The sequence below is a fragment of the Rutilus rutilus genome, assembly GCF_951802725.1.
Source record: "Rutilus rutilus genome assembly, chromosome: 1".
Taxonomy (NCBI): Eukaryota; Metazoa; Chordata; class Actinopteri; order Cypriniformes; family Leuciscidae; genus Rutilus; species Rutilus rutilus.
Genome location: NC_140209.1, coordinates 9,932,077 through 9,949,118, shown reverse-complemented (window position 1 = coordinate 9,949,118; position 17,042 = coordinate 9,932,077). Strand labels below are relative to the sequence as shown.

Genomic DNA, 17,042 nt, shown 5'->3' with positions numbered 1-17,042 from the left:
AACAAATAAATCGAGCCATGGCCCGAAAAACAAAGTGACTCAGGTGAGAAATTTGCTGAGGCGCCAACTACTTTCTGTAAAGAATTTAGTCCCACCATACAGGAGCTCAGGCGACTGTTATCTGTGAGTCTGGGAGCGAGCGACTGGCATAAAGTAAGTGGCAGAGTGCCAACATCGAACATCAAGTGGACACATATGGACTGGGATCATGACGAGAAAGAGAGGCATTTTGTACTTTTGTAGTTCCCAAAACAATAAAAAGACAGGAACCAAAAACTAACGTTAGGGGAACGTTCTGTGTTTGCTGGGAAGCCTCTGAAGCAAACGTAATACTTGGCTTTCAGAACTGAAAATTATAAGAATCTGCAGACAATAAAATTGGACAAAAACAACAAGCTGTTGATAAAATTATAATGAGTTTAATCAATCATAACTTGAAGTACAATTTTTTTTTTTATAAAAATTAAAACTAATAATACATATCTCTGAAAAACAATGAATTAGCTCAAAATAATATAATTTTCATGTCTCTGGCCCTGTCCCAAATGGCACACTCCGGACTTGTGGACTTCCTCAGAGTCCACACTTTGGTGACGTCAAGTAGTGCAGACCTATAGGGCCCTTGGCGCGAGTCCACGAGGGCGCATTGAGAGGTATTTTTGGGACAGACTTGATCAGCACGCCGGAAATTACGGGCTGTTTTTTTTTTTGTTGGTTTTTTTTTTTTGCATTACAATGGAAATAATACAAAACAATGAACATGAACATGTGGGGATACAGAGAAAATGAAAGTAAATAATAACAGTAAATGAAATATTTTTACAATTTATATAAAACTTATTCTATAATACAGGATATTTTCGAAGCTCTTTTATTGGAGGGGATTTTTTTGAAGTGAAGAATAACTGTAAATCATAAGCAAAAAATTTGCAACTAGGTTTGAATTTTAGGTATCTTGCTTTGTGAATATGATATTTACCCATCGTACAGAAAAAGTTTAATATATCATCTAGCTTTTTATTTTCAGAGAAATCAGAGTGAAAAATAACCTTACTGACAGAAATACAGGCCTGGTTGTCGTTGGACAGGAGAAATCACATTTTTTGCGCTCCAACGTCTTATCTCCATGTCAACTACACAGCCTAATTTTACAGTTCTATATTTTGATATTGTGCATATCACCTGGGCATTAGACAATCGATACACCATGCTTATTTAAATGATGTATAGGCCTACAGTTGTACATAATAATACATAATGTTCCATTTGAACTAAGATTGCAATTTTAAAACATAATGAAAATGTGCATGAGTTTCAGATGAATTTACAGGTTTCAATATTCATACTATGTTTACATATGACTCAGTAAAGCCCTGCCATTATTTATTTAATGAATCATAATGCGATCGTATTATTAAACGCGCTATTATTATGTTTGAGACATCAACCACTGGTCGATTACCTTAATGTTTGTATAAACTGTAGGTAACCACTGATAAAATGTACATTTAGGTCATAAAAACCGTAATATTTTCTTCTCAGCCATGTCAACAATTATCCGCGAGTGAAATCTCCTCCCATCTGTTGTCTGATTGGCCTTTCGCAAGGATTCCTGGGTAGTTAAAGTGCGTGAAGCCTGCTTCTATGCAGGCTTCGCGGAAGACCGCTTCAAGGGCACAAAGGGGGCGCTGCTGAGCACACTTCAGAGCGGTAAAATGCTGAATGGGACAGCCTACGGACTCGTAGACTCAGCGAGCACGCGCAATTCAAGTCCACGAGACCGAAAGTCCGCATGAAGTGCGCCATTTGGGACAGGGCCTCTGTTGAAAGTGTTACGGCCTCTTCTTCAGCTCCTGAACATAAAACTGAAACCCGAGTGAAACTCTTCCCGCATTGATCACATGTAAAGTTTCTCTCCGCTGCGGATCCTCATGAGATTCTTCAGACTTGATTTACATTTACACGTATTTTTCCTTTCTCGTTCGCGTCCATCAGGTCTAAAAGAAACATTAAATCAAGTGAGATTTCAAATGAGAGACAAATGTGAAATGATAAGTGAAGCTCAAAGTCAAGATCACTGATGAGTTCAACAGACATTTTAATCTCATCAAATCTGGTCAACAGCTGCTGTGTACGATTATGATCTATTTTAATGTCATGAAGATGATAATGTGTTATAAATCACTAGTTTGGTCATGAAACAATGTAAATCTGGTGAGCATCAGCATGTTCTTCATCATGAAGAATGAATGAGGAATCAAGAATAAACACCAACCTCTTTGTTCTTCAGTATCATGATGTTTCATTCTGCAGGTTCTGGATCACTGGCGTTCTCTCTGTCCTCTCCTTCCAGATGCTTTCTGGCAGTTCTGCTAAAAACAAACAAGTTTCATTTCTTACAGACATGATGCGAGAGGAATAATCAATATTTCAAGTACTAATGCTAATCACGTTTAAAAAAAAATAGTGATCTTGATCATGTAACCTAACCGTGTTGTTCAATAAAACCCAAATTATAACTTACTTTGATACTTTATTTGAACTAATTATTGCTTGTTATTATATATTTGTATTTTAAAGGCTGTTGTTTCACTTGGATGTATCTTTATTACCACATTTATGTTTGATTACTCGATTTATCGGTGGAATAATTGGTAAAATACTCAATTACTAAAATAATCGATAGCTGCAGCCCTACTTTACTTTTGCTTTAAAAAAGGATTTCATTAGAAGAGACTGTAAATGGTTCGCACTCTGAAAAGCATAGCTGGATGGCTGAAACGTCTGCTCTTGCTCTATTAAAATAATTGATTCTTTTTGCTAAAGACTTTGTCTAGTTTTTCAGAGTGCGAACCATTTACAGTCTCTTCTACATTTTATTGGTTTTCACGCACCTGGACTTACAACTAGCCTTCATCTGAGCGCAACAATATTTCCTTGTCTCAAAAAGGATTTCATTGAAATTTGGATTTCATTTGGAGTTTCACTACTGAAGTCCTCTGTTTATTTATTTCATCTAGCTGTGCTGAACAGAAGCCCAGAACATGTGGACATATTGACATTCAGAACATGCTGACTTTCTCAGACTCATTATTGTTATTACCAATATTTACTGTTATTTTATTTTTTATTTTATGTTTGTATACAAATTTTTACTAATTTAGTCAATAGATTAATCAATACAAAAATAGTTTTTAGTTGCAGCCCTAGAAAAAAAACTATTGTGGAGTGGAAATGGCTTATAAGTCAATAAGCGGTCCTCTGCCGTCATCTACTGGTCATAGTGCTAATTTAAAATTTTTAAATAAATATGTTGGTTTGCCAACTATAAGTTTTCCTACACTTTGAAACGTTTAGTTTTACAAATGGGGTCAATCTTTTAAGGATGAACAAATCATGGTTTTGGTCATCACATTAAAAATAACATTAAAACTGGATAATATAAAAAGAAATTGAAGAGCTGGAAAAAGTGTGATGGGCTTGAAAGTCCTTGATTAGTGCTTGAATTTTACTCTCAAAAGGATGTACAAACCCTGAAATGAATAATGTAAAAAAAATGGACTATGCCTGCCACAATACATACATTGCATCTTAATGTTATCTACATTAATATTAAAATCACTAACAATTAGGCCTTTATCTGCACCCTTTACTAACTCCAATAGAAAGTCAGCAAGTTCTTTGATAAAGTCTGTATGGTGCCCTGGTGCCTGTAAACATTAGCCAGCACAAATCTCAAATGTATTTTTTTACACTATATTGTTACATTAAGCACCAACGGTTGCAAGGAACACATGATGAAGATGAAGATGAGGTATAACGTCTTTAATAATCCACTCAGAAGGTAATACACCTGTGCAGAACAAATGAATGACCGCAATGACATATGAGTGGTGGGAAAACTAAGACAAAGGTGAAAATGTGACTGAGAAAACAAACTAAAAGTCAATAAAAATGAAACTAACTGAACAGAACTGTGACATAATTTCAGTCTAGGGCTGGGCGATATATCGATATAAAAAAATATATCGATATATTTTTAAATGCGATATGAAATTAGACCATATCGCATATATCGATATAGTTCAAATTTGCGCTCTGCTCCCCGCGCCTCCGCTCCTCCTTTTCCACTCTGCGTGCGTGTTTAGAGCATGTTACGAGAGGCGAATCATGACTACTTCAGAAAACCCAGCACAATAGGAACTACCAGGCAGTGACATAAGTGTACGCTGAAATAAAGTTTTTCACCTCAGAAACACAGACTTTCTTGTCCTGTCAGCCGTTATCCTGTTCTCGGAGCGCACACTCAATTGCACGCGCAAATGCGGCGGCGCGCGCTGTATCGCCTCCTGGTTTATACTCGATGCGTCCGCACGAGCGCGAAGGTGCGCGCGGCAAAAAATGACGTCATAGCGGTGTGGGCGGTCGTGCGCGTTGGGTTCGCAAGACCCAATTTCGCCTGGCGGTGTGCGCAACATTTTTTGTAACAACGCGCGCGGCGCCGCATCCGAAGATGAACGACTTCGAGCCGAATCTGGCCGAGCTCGACCTTCTCACCACACCAGCACCCAGTTTGCACGTCTAAATGAGTTGCTTACATTTAAAAAATGAGCATACAATAGCATAAAAAGTATTTTTAATGAACATAAAGGTCCATGTTTAATAAAAATGTTCACGAAACTTAATGAAATGTTTAGTGAAATTAGAAAATATGTAAGAGGTCGTTAATTTAGTTATGTTGTATACACATTCTCATATCCATATATTTAGTTTTATTGTCACAAGTAATAATCTCAGGGTTTACTGCCTAATGTTTATTTATTAGTAGCCTACTAGTCTTTACTATTAGTCATATTCTTACAATTCATGTTAAGTAAAGGGGAAATGTATATATATATTATATATATATATATATATATATATATATATATATATATATATATGTGTGTGTGTATATATATATATATATATATATATAGGCAAATTATAACATTTACACAAAATTTGTTTATATATATTCAATGTAAACTTTGATAATCATAATTAATAAATCGCAAAAAACAATTCGAAGGGAATAATCGGCAATTATGATTTTTGTCATAATCGTGCAGCCCTAAGGTGAAGAAACCTGTTTATTATTTATTCATTTGATTTGCAACTGTTCACTGAAATAGCCGGTTTCAATAAAACTACTTTTAACATGTCATATTTGGCTTTGACTTTGACTGAACATTTGCTCTCACTTTGCAGAAAAAAATATCGGGATATATATCGTATATCGATTTTCAGCCTAAATATATCGGGATATGACTTTTGGTCCATATCGCCCAGCCCTATTTCAGTCTATTGGTTTTGGTGACAAAAGTCTCTGGAATTTACAGCTGCAGAAAGAAGGTGCCCCTGGTTTAAGGTTTGTGCCATGGGAATGCCTTAGCATCCTTCGTTTCCTGATAAGGCTGTGGATTTATGCATTGGGGTCACCACAGGGTTTCTTGGCCATATGGTCTTAAGTTTGGGGAACAAAGAGAAATCTTTTCCTGCGGTCCTGGCATCACTGGTATGAGATTAGACAGGCATGTGAAGGGAAAGGGGGGTGACATCTCCTTTAGCCATCTCGGCACCATGACTGTGTTTTATGACTTACAAATGGTTCGATGGGGAATCGTTCCGAACTGTGGAATGCGGTGTTGGGTTCATTTAATGAAATGGCCTGTTCACGGATAATCCTACATGAATTAGAAACTTCTCATAATAATTAAATAATAATTAAAACTCTGTATTGCATAATAATGTAAAAAAAATGTGACGCAGATAGCAAGCAACCACCAAGATGTCCTGTTGCTCATCATGTTAGGAAACTAACTTACACAGGAGAGACTTCAATGCTCAGCACATAAAGATGAACTACTTACTGTGATCTCAGACTGTGGTTTCTCCACTGCATGGATCTTCATGTGTCGCTTCAGTTGAGTTTTAATAGAGAAAATCTCTCCGCACTGATCACACGTGTGCGGCTTCTCTCTGCTGTGGATCCTCTCATGTCTTTTATGATCTGCTGGCTGACTGAATCTCTTGTCACAGTGTGAACACTTGTGAGGTTTTTCTCCAGTGTGGTTCTTCTCATGGGTTTTCAGACTTATTAAATGACTGAATCTCTTGTCACAGTGTGAACACTTGAAAGGTTTTTCTCCAGTGTGGATCCTCTCATGTGATTTCAGATTTGATGACTGACTGAATCTCTTGTCACAGTGTGAACACATGTAGGGTTTTTCTCCAGTGTGAATTCTCTGGTGCTGTTTTAAACAGTTCGCTGTAATAAAAGTCTTCTTACACTCAAAGCACATGTACTCTTTTACACCAGTGTGAGTTTTCTCATGTTTATGTAAAGATTGCAGCAGTGAAAAACTCTTTCCACACACAGAACATGAATGCGGCTTCTCCTTTGTATGAACTGTCAGGTGTTTCCTCAGGTCTGGTGCACTAAGAAATGTTTTGCTGCATTGATCACATGAATACGGCTTCTCTCCGGTGTGGATCCTCATGTGAAGATTCAGATGTTGTTTTTGTGTGAAGCTCGTCCCGCATTGATCACATGAGAATGGCTTCTCTCCGGTGTGGATCCTCATGTGAAGATTAAGATGATGTTTTTGTGTGAAGCTCGTCCCGCACTGATCACATGAGAACGGCTTCTCTCCGGTGTGGATCCTCATGTGAATCTCAATATGATGTTTGCTTGAGAAGCTCTTTTCACATTGATCACATGAGAACAGCTTCTCTCCAGTGTGAAATCTCATGTGAAGCTTAAGATTTTGTTTGCTTGAGAATCTCTTTTCACATTTATCACATGTGAACAGCTTCTCTCCAGTGTGAACTCTCATGTGAATCTTAAGACTATTTTTGCGTGTGAAACTCTTCTCACACTGATCACATGTGAACGGCTTCTCTCCTGTATGAACTTTCAAGTGACGCTCAAGACTTGGTTTGGTTTTGACACTCTTTCCACACTGAGTGCAGGTGAAAGATTTCTTGGCTCTATTTTTCTTTAAAAATGTATTTTTATCCTTTGAGCGACGCAAATGTTCTCCACGCTCCTCGTTCTTTGCCATCAGATCTGAAGTGAAAGAATAAAATCATCAAAATAATACAAAGAGAAAAAAAAATGAAGTGAAAGGACATAAAAGTAGACAACTGCTATAAAATATTACCATTTTGCCGTTTAAAAAAAAATAAAAAAAAATAAAGTTAAATAAAGCGAGTTCCCCGGTGTTCCTGTGTGAGTTTGCCGAACTCAATTCAACGTCACACTGTGGCCTCTTAGTTTAATTACAAGAACACAAGCTTTTTGCAATCAAGTGGAGCAGATTGTATATTATTAAATTTTGGATTTATTATTATTTGTTACACTTTGAATTTATCTTAACAAAAAAACACCACAGAGTGTGACATTTGACAACAATGTCAATGTCTGTAGAAATTTCACAAGCTGAAAGTCTAGACTGATCCTCTCATTTAAAACTCCCTATATTGTATTGACATATAACCTTTATTTCGCTATTAAACAGCAAAATTATTAATTACTAAGTTTTTGTAAACGCACAGATAAAAACAGCGCTCTGTCAGCTGGTTCTTTACAATCTAGACAGACAAAAACATTAATAATTCTGATGACACGCCAGATGAGATGGACTTGTTAATTGTGATAATGTGATACAGTACATTGTTCTGTTTATTTTTCACTGTATGCATATTACAGTTCATATCCCCAGTGTATTCCTGTTGAAAACGAATGCTTACATTTATGCAAAGTTGATAGACTTCCCCGTCGTTTATTTTTTTATGTTCTCCATTTGAAATATAGTTCATAGTGTGCCTATAGTTCATATAAATGCTGTTGTTATACATAAAATATGCAACTGAGAGCACTAAGGTACATTGAAGTAGCAATGTTTTTTATTCAAGTGGTTTATAATGTTTTTTTAATGTGTTTGAATTAGTTTTAAATGATTTATTTGTTACGTGTTATTTAAAAAAGACGCTTTAGTGACCGTGCACTTAATTATTTACTCTTTTTGAATCCTATTTATTAGGGATGCACGAGTACAAGTACGAATATACTGAGCTCAATATACTCGTAAAATGCTCCGATACCAACGACCGATACCAGGCCGCGTGTAAACAGTGTTTGTGTCCAGAAAAAGAAACTCTGACAACAGATGGTATAATGGGGATAAAAAAAGAAGGCTGTCTATGAAGTAAATGTATCTTCCTAGTGGAATATTAAACAAAATATAGTAACACATTGCTTTGGTGCGTGAGCTGATAAGAGAAAAACGCGCAGTGGATTGAGCGCGCAGCGGGACAGACGCACGAGCTGGTCGAGCGCATCCCTTTAACCAGACGTCATTGGAAAGTTTGTAGTTCGGTCAGATGTAAATGGCGAAGTCAAACAAGACATGTATCTTATCAACGTTAACTGATGAGAGAGAGAGAGAGAGAGAGAGAGAGAGAGAGAGAGAGAGAGAGAGAGAGAGAGAGAGAGAGAGCACTTCTGTTGAATGCTCTTGATTGCTGATCGTTCACTCAGCACGTGTCATTTGGATTTAAACTAAATCGTATATGTACGTAAAACATGAACTGTTACCTGATTTATGTATAATGTGTTGTGGTTCCCTACATTGTTATAGGACGCGTGAGCAAGGCAAGAAGTTCCATGAACGCAAACATCCAAAGCGCGCGCCCCGCAAACCAGTGTCTCAGACAGCGCGCGGATAATGAATTGAATTGTCTTTCACGTCTTGCGCTTGTATGGACGAATTCACACAAGTTTATGTAAAAACGCCCGTCTTGGCGAGTATCCCAGTAAACAAAGTCAGTTATATCTCAAGTGAACGTAGACAGTAGGCCTAGCTATATTCAAATGAGGTCCGTCGTCCGTGCGTTCGGGCTTAAAGGCGCAGAAGTTTAATACTTTTTTAATCAAACAATGAACAAATAAATTACTCACTGCTCTTGACTAAATAGGCTACCCTTTTCAACTTTACAAAAATATACATCTATATTAAATGTATACAGTTAAGAATATGCAATTGTTTTGTTTTTTTAACCAATCCTCAGCACTGAAACATTTCTGGAGCTGCTCTAAATATGTGCTGTAATATTAAATGAAAGATAAAATATGATAGAGCAATAGAATGAACAGTGAAAGTAACAGAAGCTCATACAATGCATGCAAATTGTTAAAAAATCATACATTGTGATTTCTGGATTATGTCTCTCACAGTGGACATGCACCTACGATGACAATTTCAGACCCCTCCATGATTTCTAAGTGGGAGAACTTGCAAAATAGCAGGGTGTTCAAATACTTATTTTCCTCACTGCATGTTCATTTTTAATGTTATCGTTATCGGACCAATAAGAAAATTTGGCCAATATATTAAAGCCGATAAATAAAGGATTATTTCCTTCAGATGAGTGATGAGTTTTAAATTGCTTAAAATGTGATTGGAATCACTTCCAAAAGGAAAATACAGTTCAGTGCAACATCTATCATATAGGCTACATACAATTATGATGAGAACATTATAATTGTGTGTTTGGGTCATGGCTTTTAACGGTGAGACTTTTGTAATCAGGCTCTCAAAATTTATAAACACATTTGGATTTAGATTAATCTGCAAATATATCGGTTATCGGCTTTCAAATATAAAGAATTATCAGTTATCGGACAAAATTTTCATATCGGTGCATCCCTAGGTATTGATCATAAAAAAACAGTATTGTCGATCACTAATTATCTGGGCTCTTTTTACAGCATGATTGGAGGACAAGAAAATAATCTCAATCCATTGTCTCCTTTTTTACACAAATGCCACAGTATTGATCACATTCATCTACCCTGTTACCAAAGATATTATAAGAAGACTAATCTCTATAACTATGAATAATTAGGGTTGGGTATTGTTCTGTTTTTTTACGATACCAGTGCCAAATCGATACTTTTTTAAAACGGTACCGGTGCCTGAACCGATACTTAAAAAAGAGCCACAAAACAACGGTGAATGACATTACATTACACTTACAACTCTGTCTGCCATTCCTTTACTTGATACAGTATGTTTATTGCAAAAAAAAAAAAAAGAAAAGAAAAAAGAAACAACTGTTGTAAACTTTTTTTGATGAAAATCAAAAAAATGTGAACCAGATATAAATTTAAAATAAAAGAGCTAAAATTATATCTGGTTTGACCTAATGTTCACAATAAATATGAACATTTCTCAAACCTCACTTTACTGACCATTCTTTGAAAACCAAAAATGAAACTTTTGTACCCATTTCATAGTTGAACTGTTTGTCTAAATGTGATGAAGTGCTTGAATGTTTCTAACATGAATGTTCTTCAGCATCATGAATGAATGAAGAATAAACACCAACCTCTTTGTTCTTCAGGATCTTCAGTGTGTTTCATTCTGCAGGGTTCTGGATCACTCATGTTCTCACTGTCCTCTTTAATAAACTCAGTCTTTGCAGATTTCAGCTCTTCCTGATGCTCTGATGCTCGTCTTCACTTGTAGCTGATGGGAATTTACAGCATTTACTGGTGAATTACAGTGGGAGGAGCTTCCCTGATGATGTAGATGTTGTGGGAGGAGCTTCACTTATGATGTGATTGCTGTGGGAGGGGCTTCAATTATGGTAAATATAAGTGGGAGGAGCTGATCTGCCCAAAATAAAATAAAAAATCAGTTACTAAGTCAACGCTAATGCTTTTATACTTACTGATAGCCGGACTTTAAACAATGTAATAAAATTATTCCAAATATTATTAAGGTAAAAAAGACAGAAATAAATGTACATAATTGTCAGACTATCAACAAGCCATTCAGGATCATCAGCAGATCATCTCACTTTATTCTGAGTTGTTAGAAACACATTATTTGAGTCAGGATAGATGATAAAAGACTATAAAACTGCTCCATTGAAAGACAATACTGTAATGTCTCACACTATGACATGGATAAAAAAATCAATAACTCAAAAAATATCAATAATGATCATCATCAATCACTACAGAAAAATAATTACAGCAGCATAATATGTCCAAATTAATATAGCTAGCTTGATCTTATGATAACTACATTAATCACTATAAAGTAGTTAGATCATTAAAATAATAATGCTTAGAATTTATATATTTACATGCACAGAAATTGAAAATGATCATACAACTTTCCAAATAGTCACGGGAACTAAGGGAATAGGCTAGTTATGTTCCAAAGAGTTGCACTATTGTTACTAGGTAAACGCTATATTTATTAGTATTAATTTAATGTCTCACGTGGCTTATTATAGGCTCAATGTAAAGCAGTCTCTGTTCCAGTATGACACTTGATTTTTGAATTATTTGATTTTCACTTGATTTATTTGAGACTGATTCCCATATCAATTTCCCTCACTGATCTCAAACTGACTTTGACTTCTGACTTGACGAAACAATCACACAAACGAACACAAACTCGCTCAGGTCTGAATGAACTCAACATATTCTCCTCATGCTCGCTGCTGCTGCACTAAATGTTTATTTCAGAAGGAAGACGCCAGAAAAGACGCACAAGTATCGCTGTGATCGATGAAAACAATACAGAAATGAGTCTGTCGCTTAATCAAACTGTATAAAGTGTGTTTGATGGTTGTGTAAATATGATAAATACCGTGAACTGCTCTCCTCGCCTCAGAAGACTCGACGCTGAAACTCAATGACGGATATCTCCTCTTCTTGGTCGTAGTAGTAGTGGGAAGTTCGGATCATTTTACTGACTCGGATCTTTGAGTCTCGTTCAGCAAAATGAACGAATCTTTTTTCGAGTCATTTCGTTCATTTCAAAATAAAATGGCATGTTAAATATCCCAACACATCTAGTACTTATGAAAATGTTGATTACATTTGTAAAAAGAATACAAATAAACTATATGGTAATGCAGCCAAAGCCAAATTATAAGAAACCGAAATGTTTTATTAATTGATTAGTTGTTGGGTCTTAAGTTCAGGCTATTGCAGTCTGACTCTGTTTTAGTTCACCTCATCTTCTGATCCGAGAAGTTCTTTCCTTTGCAACTTCATATTTATCACGTTTGTTCTCCTGTGTCTGACCCTGATCTGTCTGCTGGGCCGTGCCGTGTGTGATACAGCAGGTACTAGTTGAGTTATAATCTGTCAGATATAACCCTCATGAATATAATCAACTAATTTCAGGGGCCAGGGCAGAAATAACCTTTCAGTCAATAAGTAGAGGCTACTACAATCACTTTTTGGCAGGTAAAATACTGCATTATAATGGTTGTATTGGCCATCTAAAGGTATTTTAAAGGGTAACTAAACCCCTGGTCAGAGCCTGACTCCACCCACTGGCAATATTTGAAAAATGCTAGAAAAGTGGGCAGACCCCAACGGAGATAGAGGGGACGAACCGTGAGCGGAAGGGCGTGCACCTGAGAGTCCTGCTGTCAGACTGTCTAAAATGGAGAGTTTGCTCACAGGGTCGCAAGACGACGTAAATATGCATCTGATGAGTGTTTTATCGAGTTGATGTCAATAGCGCGCGCTCTGTATAGGCATATTCATATTTTGCAGCTCTGTGAAAAAATCCAGCAAAATGCGCCGACGCGTTTGTCGACCCCAGAGGATTAACTTTAGCCTAACCATAAATTGTGATTAAAATATATATGATCACTCACATCAATACGCCGCTGCGGTGGTGGAGTCCATGCAGGATCGAGGAACAGCGTTTGGCACTGCGTCGGTGTTCAGCGCGAGCTGTGTGGAGAAGCCAATGTCCACCTCTATTGTATCGTTGGAAAAGCAATTCCGCGTAAAATGCAGGTTTTACACTCACGGTCTTCCAGGCCAAGTGCATGCAAACACTGGCGCCTAATTTCCAAGTCTGCTGGAAAGCTATGCAGTTGCACCCAGCAACACTATACCTACCACTGTACTAAATACAGATAAATCTACGCTAGCTCATCCAAGGGCGTGGTGAGCTCGTACCAAGGGAGGGCGTGGTGAGCTGGAACCAGCCTACGTCACGCAGTACCGTTTACGTCACGCAGTACCGCAACATCCAATAGGAAAATTCAACTGTAGTAGCCACCGTTCAACCTGAAGAGGGCAGCACTCAGACGTTTTTACACCATATATTGTAGAATTAAAACACTTAATACCCAAATGTCAAAAAAGTTACTCGAATCAATGAACAACACTAATAAAGCCCCATTCTTACAGATCATTAACAAAAAAAAGTTGGTTTAGGGTTTAGTTACCCTTTAAGAGGTAAAAAGTACTAGTTGAGTTATAATCTGTCAGATATAACCCTCATGAATATAATCAACTAATTTCAGGGCAGAAATAACCTTTCAGACAATAAGTAGAGGCTTCAATCACTTTTTGGCAGGTGAAACGTCGCATTATAATGGTTGTATTGGCCATCTAAAGGTATTTTAAGAGGTAAAAAGTACGAGATGAGTTATAATCTGTCAAATATAATTCTTCTGAAGGAAATCAACTAATTTCAGGGCAGAAATAACATTTCAATCAATAAGTAGATGCTTCAATCACTTTTAGGCTTCAATCACTATTGTAGGAGCCATGTTTTTCTTTAAGTTTTTCCCCCAACCACTGGAGGGTGGTGTTTTCATTGTTTGGGTGTTCTGCCTGTGGCTGGGGTTATTTAAGGTCAACTGTTTGTCACTCAGGTGTTGGATGATTGAGGAGGCAAACAGTTTTTTACTGTGTTCAAATGACAGGCGTTTGTCTAAAAGGAAGACGAATAAATGTTCAACTGTTAAGAATGAGAGTGTGATCATGAGCCTTATTGAATTCACGTAAGAAAGTAAGCTATCAGTCATCAACCGGTAGCATTTAGTGGTACTTAGTCGCTACAACTATTACCACGGACATGAGCGGATGTTTATTTGCACGTTATGTCTGTTTGATCCACATAAAAGCAGCTGTAGTCGTAAAGAGACTGGGCGATACAGCTTTAAGGGCTTTAACCATATATATATATACACTAGATGTCGCCTGGTATACGGCAGTTCATTGGAACGAATGCGTCAGTAGAGCCGCCATCTTGGAACAGGGGAGCCCCTCCTCTTAATGCATCAGCGTCAATGTAGGCAAAGGTCTAATGGAAATAAAATAACCATAAATCGTCATGAATGCGATTTTCTAGTTTTTATGTTTCGTTCCAACGGTCAGACATGTATTTATCATTGAGTCCAGAGGAAATTTAAAGTTTTGATATTAAGATAATTACTTATTTTTCAAAATATAATGCATTTGCTAGTAGGCCTAAGATTATTAGTCACATTCTTCCACTTGAGTAAACTTAGAATAAACTATCACTATATATATATATATATATATATAATTAGCAAAACTTGGCCACTAAATATTTAATATTCAATTATTTTAATGATCACAATTAAAGGTGCTCTAAGCGATGCCACACGTTTTTTAGGCCAAAACATTTTTTGTCACATACAGCAAACATCTCCTCACTATCCGCTAGCTGCCTGTCCCCTGAACACACTGTAAAAAAACGCGGTCTCTGTAGACACCACAGGCTCCACAAACGGCAACAAAAACAAACTGGGCTCACCTGCACCACGAAACCAGTCTTCCAGCCAATCACCGACAAGAAGAATTTGAGGGCGGGGTTTAGTGCGCGGACATAATATTAATCTGTCTCTGGTCATAATTTAGAGCATATTAACCGTTGTGCCGTGCTGCTTATTGATCACGCAGAAAAAAATTACCCTTCCCGCGGCCAAAACCAGACGTCTGTGGATGAGAATCCAAAACAAGGACTGGTGGGACGTTGTCCTGCTTCACTTCACAGACGCGCGAGTGAAATGAGAATTTTAGAATGACGGGAAACTTATTAGTATGACACTTTATTCAACAGGAAGAATGGCTCGTTCTGCGCGTCATACGTCATTACGCTATTTAACGTCATCGCACATGCGCAGTCCTTTCAGTTTAGGTTTTCAATCTGATCAAGTGTTTACATGTTCTCTCGATCGGATTACAATAGGGATAAACCACCCCTTTCAATCCGATCGAAATTTCATTCGGATCGAGCTCAATCGGATCGATTAAGGTGTTTACATGAATTTTTTTTTTCGTCCGATTGAGCCGTCAATCCGATTATAAGTGTCCATGTAAACGCAGCTAATGATATTCAGTTTCAGTCAGAGACGTTAAGGATAATCTGCCCCTAGAAGGTAAACCTTTGGTTGAATTAATTGCATATTTACAAACGAACTATGTGCAAATTTACAAAAAAAAAAAAACCTGCAATTTGCATGTCATTTATTATGGTAATTACAGTATACATGATAATGCATCATCCAGATGAGCCTAAATGGCCCTTGTGGCAGAGTCAAAAGGTTTGTAGATCTCTCTCAAATTCTGGTAAAAACTGCTGAATATAAAGTATGGGTAGGTTGGTACACTTTCCATGTCTGGTGAATTTAAACACTTAGAAATGTTAACAACTGACTGAAACTTGTGTAAATGCATTGTTCATGACTCAATATATATATATATATATATATATATTTGCACTGCTTTAGCACAATGGATTTATAAATGTCTACACTGTAAAACCGGATAAGTTAATATAACTCAAAAAAATAGTTGAAACTGATTACATCGAAAATTTTAAGTACTACATTTTATAAGTTAAAGAAACATACTTTTTTAAGTAAATGGTACTAGGTCATTTTAACTGATACAAACTAAATTTTATAAGTTAAAGAAACATACTTTTTTAAGTAAATGGTACTAGGTCATTTTAACTGATACAAACTAAATTTTATAAGTTAAAGAAACATACTTTTTTAAGTAAATGGTACTAGGTTTATTTTGACTGATACTAACTTAATATCACACAAGTTACTGTAACAATATTGATCAAGTAATTTTACAAGGAGTTTTTGGGTTCACATAACCCAAAGATAGCTTACATTTTTTGTTACAATACAGTTTATTTTACCTTCATAAAAAAACTGTTTTAATTTCTCAGTAACAAATTACTCACTTTATTCATTTTTGTAAGCTTTTAGATTTACGTCATCAACTAAATTGCTAACTATACACATTCTGAAAAAAATAAACAGGTCAACACAGACAATTGAAATGCATGTTACTCTTTTATTAAGTAACCACAAAACATTAACAATAAATTGTTTGTCAAATGCAAATACTCCAAAAGAGTGCAAGGCCCTTGAGAAATGGGCTGAGATAACTATCACTTTTAGAAGTGGACAATATGGATATCTGGATATCACCCAGCTGTAAACATTTCCGTCAAGTAGGAACAGTGGAACACTATTCAAAATTCACGCAGCAACCATAGAAATATAAATTTCTAAATACTCTTTTATTAAGCACTCTAAATACTCTGTTTCTCTTTTATTAAGTAATCACAAAACATTAACAATAAATTGTTTGTCAAATGGAAATACTTCAATAGAGTGCAAGGCCCTTGAGAAATGGGCTGAGATAACGATCACTTTTAGAAGTGGACAAAATGGATATCTGGATATCACCCAGCTGTAAACATTTCCGTCAAGTAGGAACAGTGGAACACTATTCAAAATTCACGCAGCAACCATAGAAATATAAATTTCTAAATACTCTTTTATTAAGCACTCTAAATACTCTGTTTCTCTTTTATTAAGTAATCACAAAACATTAACAATAAATTGTTTGTCAAATGGAAATACTTCAATAGAGTGCAAGGCCCTTGAGAAATGGGCTGAGATAACGATCACTTTTAGAAGTGGACAAAATGGATATCTGGATATCACCCAGCTGTAAACATTTCCGTCAAGTAGGAACAGTGGAACACTATTCAAAATTCACGCAGCAACCATAGAAATATAAATTTCTAAATACTCTTTTATTAAGCACTCTAAATACTCTGTTTCTCTTTTATTAAGTAATCACAAAACATTAACAATAAATTGTTTGTCAAATG

General features: G+C 36.4%; 1 protein-coding gene across 2 annotated transcripts; it reads right to left on the bottom strand.

The window, feature by feature from the left end:
* Positions 1–401: 401 nt before the first annotated feature.
* LOC311303633 (uncharacterized protein) lies at positions 402–11,782 on the bottom strand. 2 transcript variants are annotated; one of them, XM_084430203.1, is made up of 6 exons: positions 11,712–11,782; positions 10,435–10,720; positions 5,913–7,111; positions 2,276–2,369; positions 1,819–1,997; positions 402–528 (listed from the first exon to the last, which is right to left on the bottom strand). In XM_084430203.1, exons 2-4 carry the CDS (start codon positions 10,490–10,492, stop codon positions 2,322–2,324), a joined length of 1,305 nt encoding a protein of 434 aa, XP_084286329.1. In that variant the 5' UTR covers positions 10,493–10,720; positions 11,712–11,782; the 3' UTR covers positions 402–528; positions 1,819–1,997; positions 2,276–2,321. The 2 variants fall into 2 exon arrangements, with proteins under 2 accessions (XP_084286329.1, XP_084286328.1); XM_084430202.1 differs by lacking the exon at positions 11,712–11,782 and having other exon boundaries at positions 2,276–2,372; positions 10,435–10,602.
* Between the last annotated feature and the right edge of the window lie 5,260 nt (positions 11,783–17,042).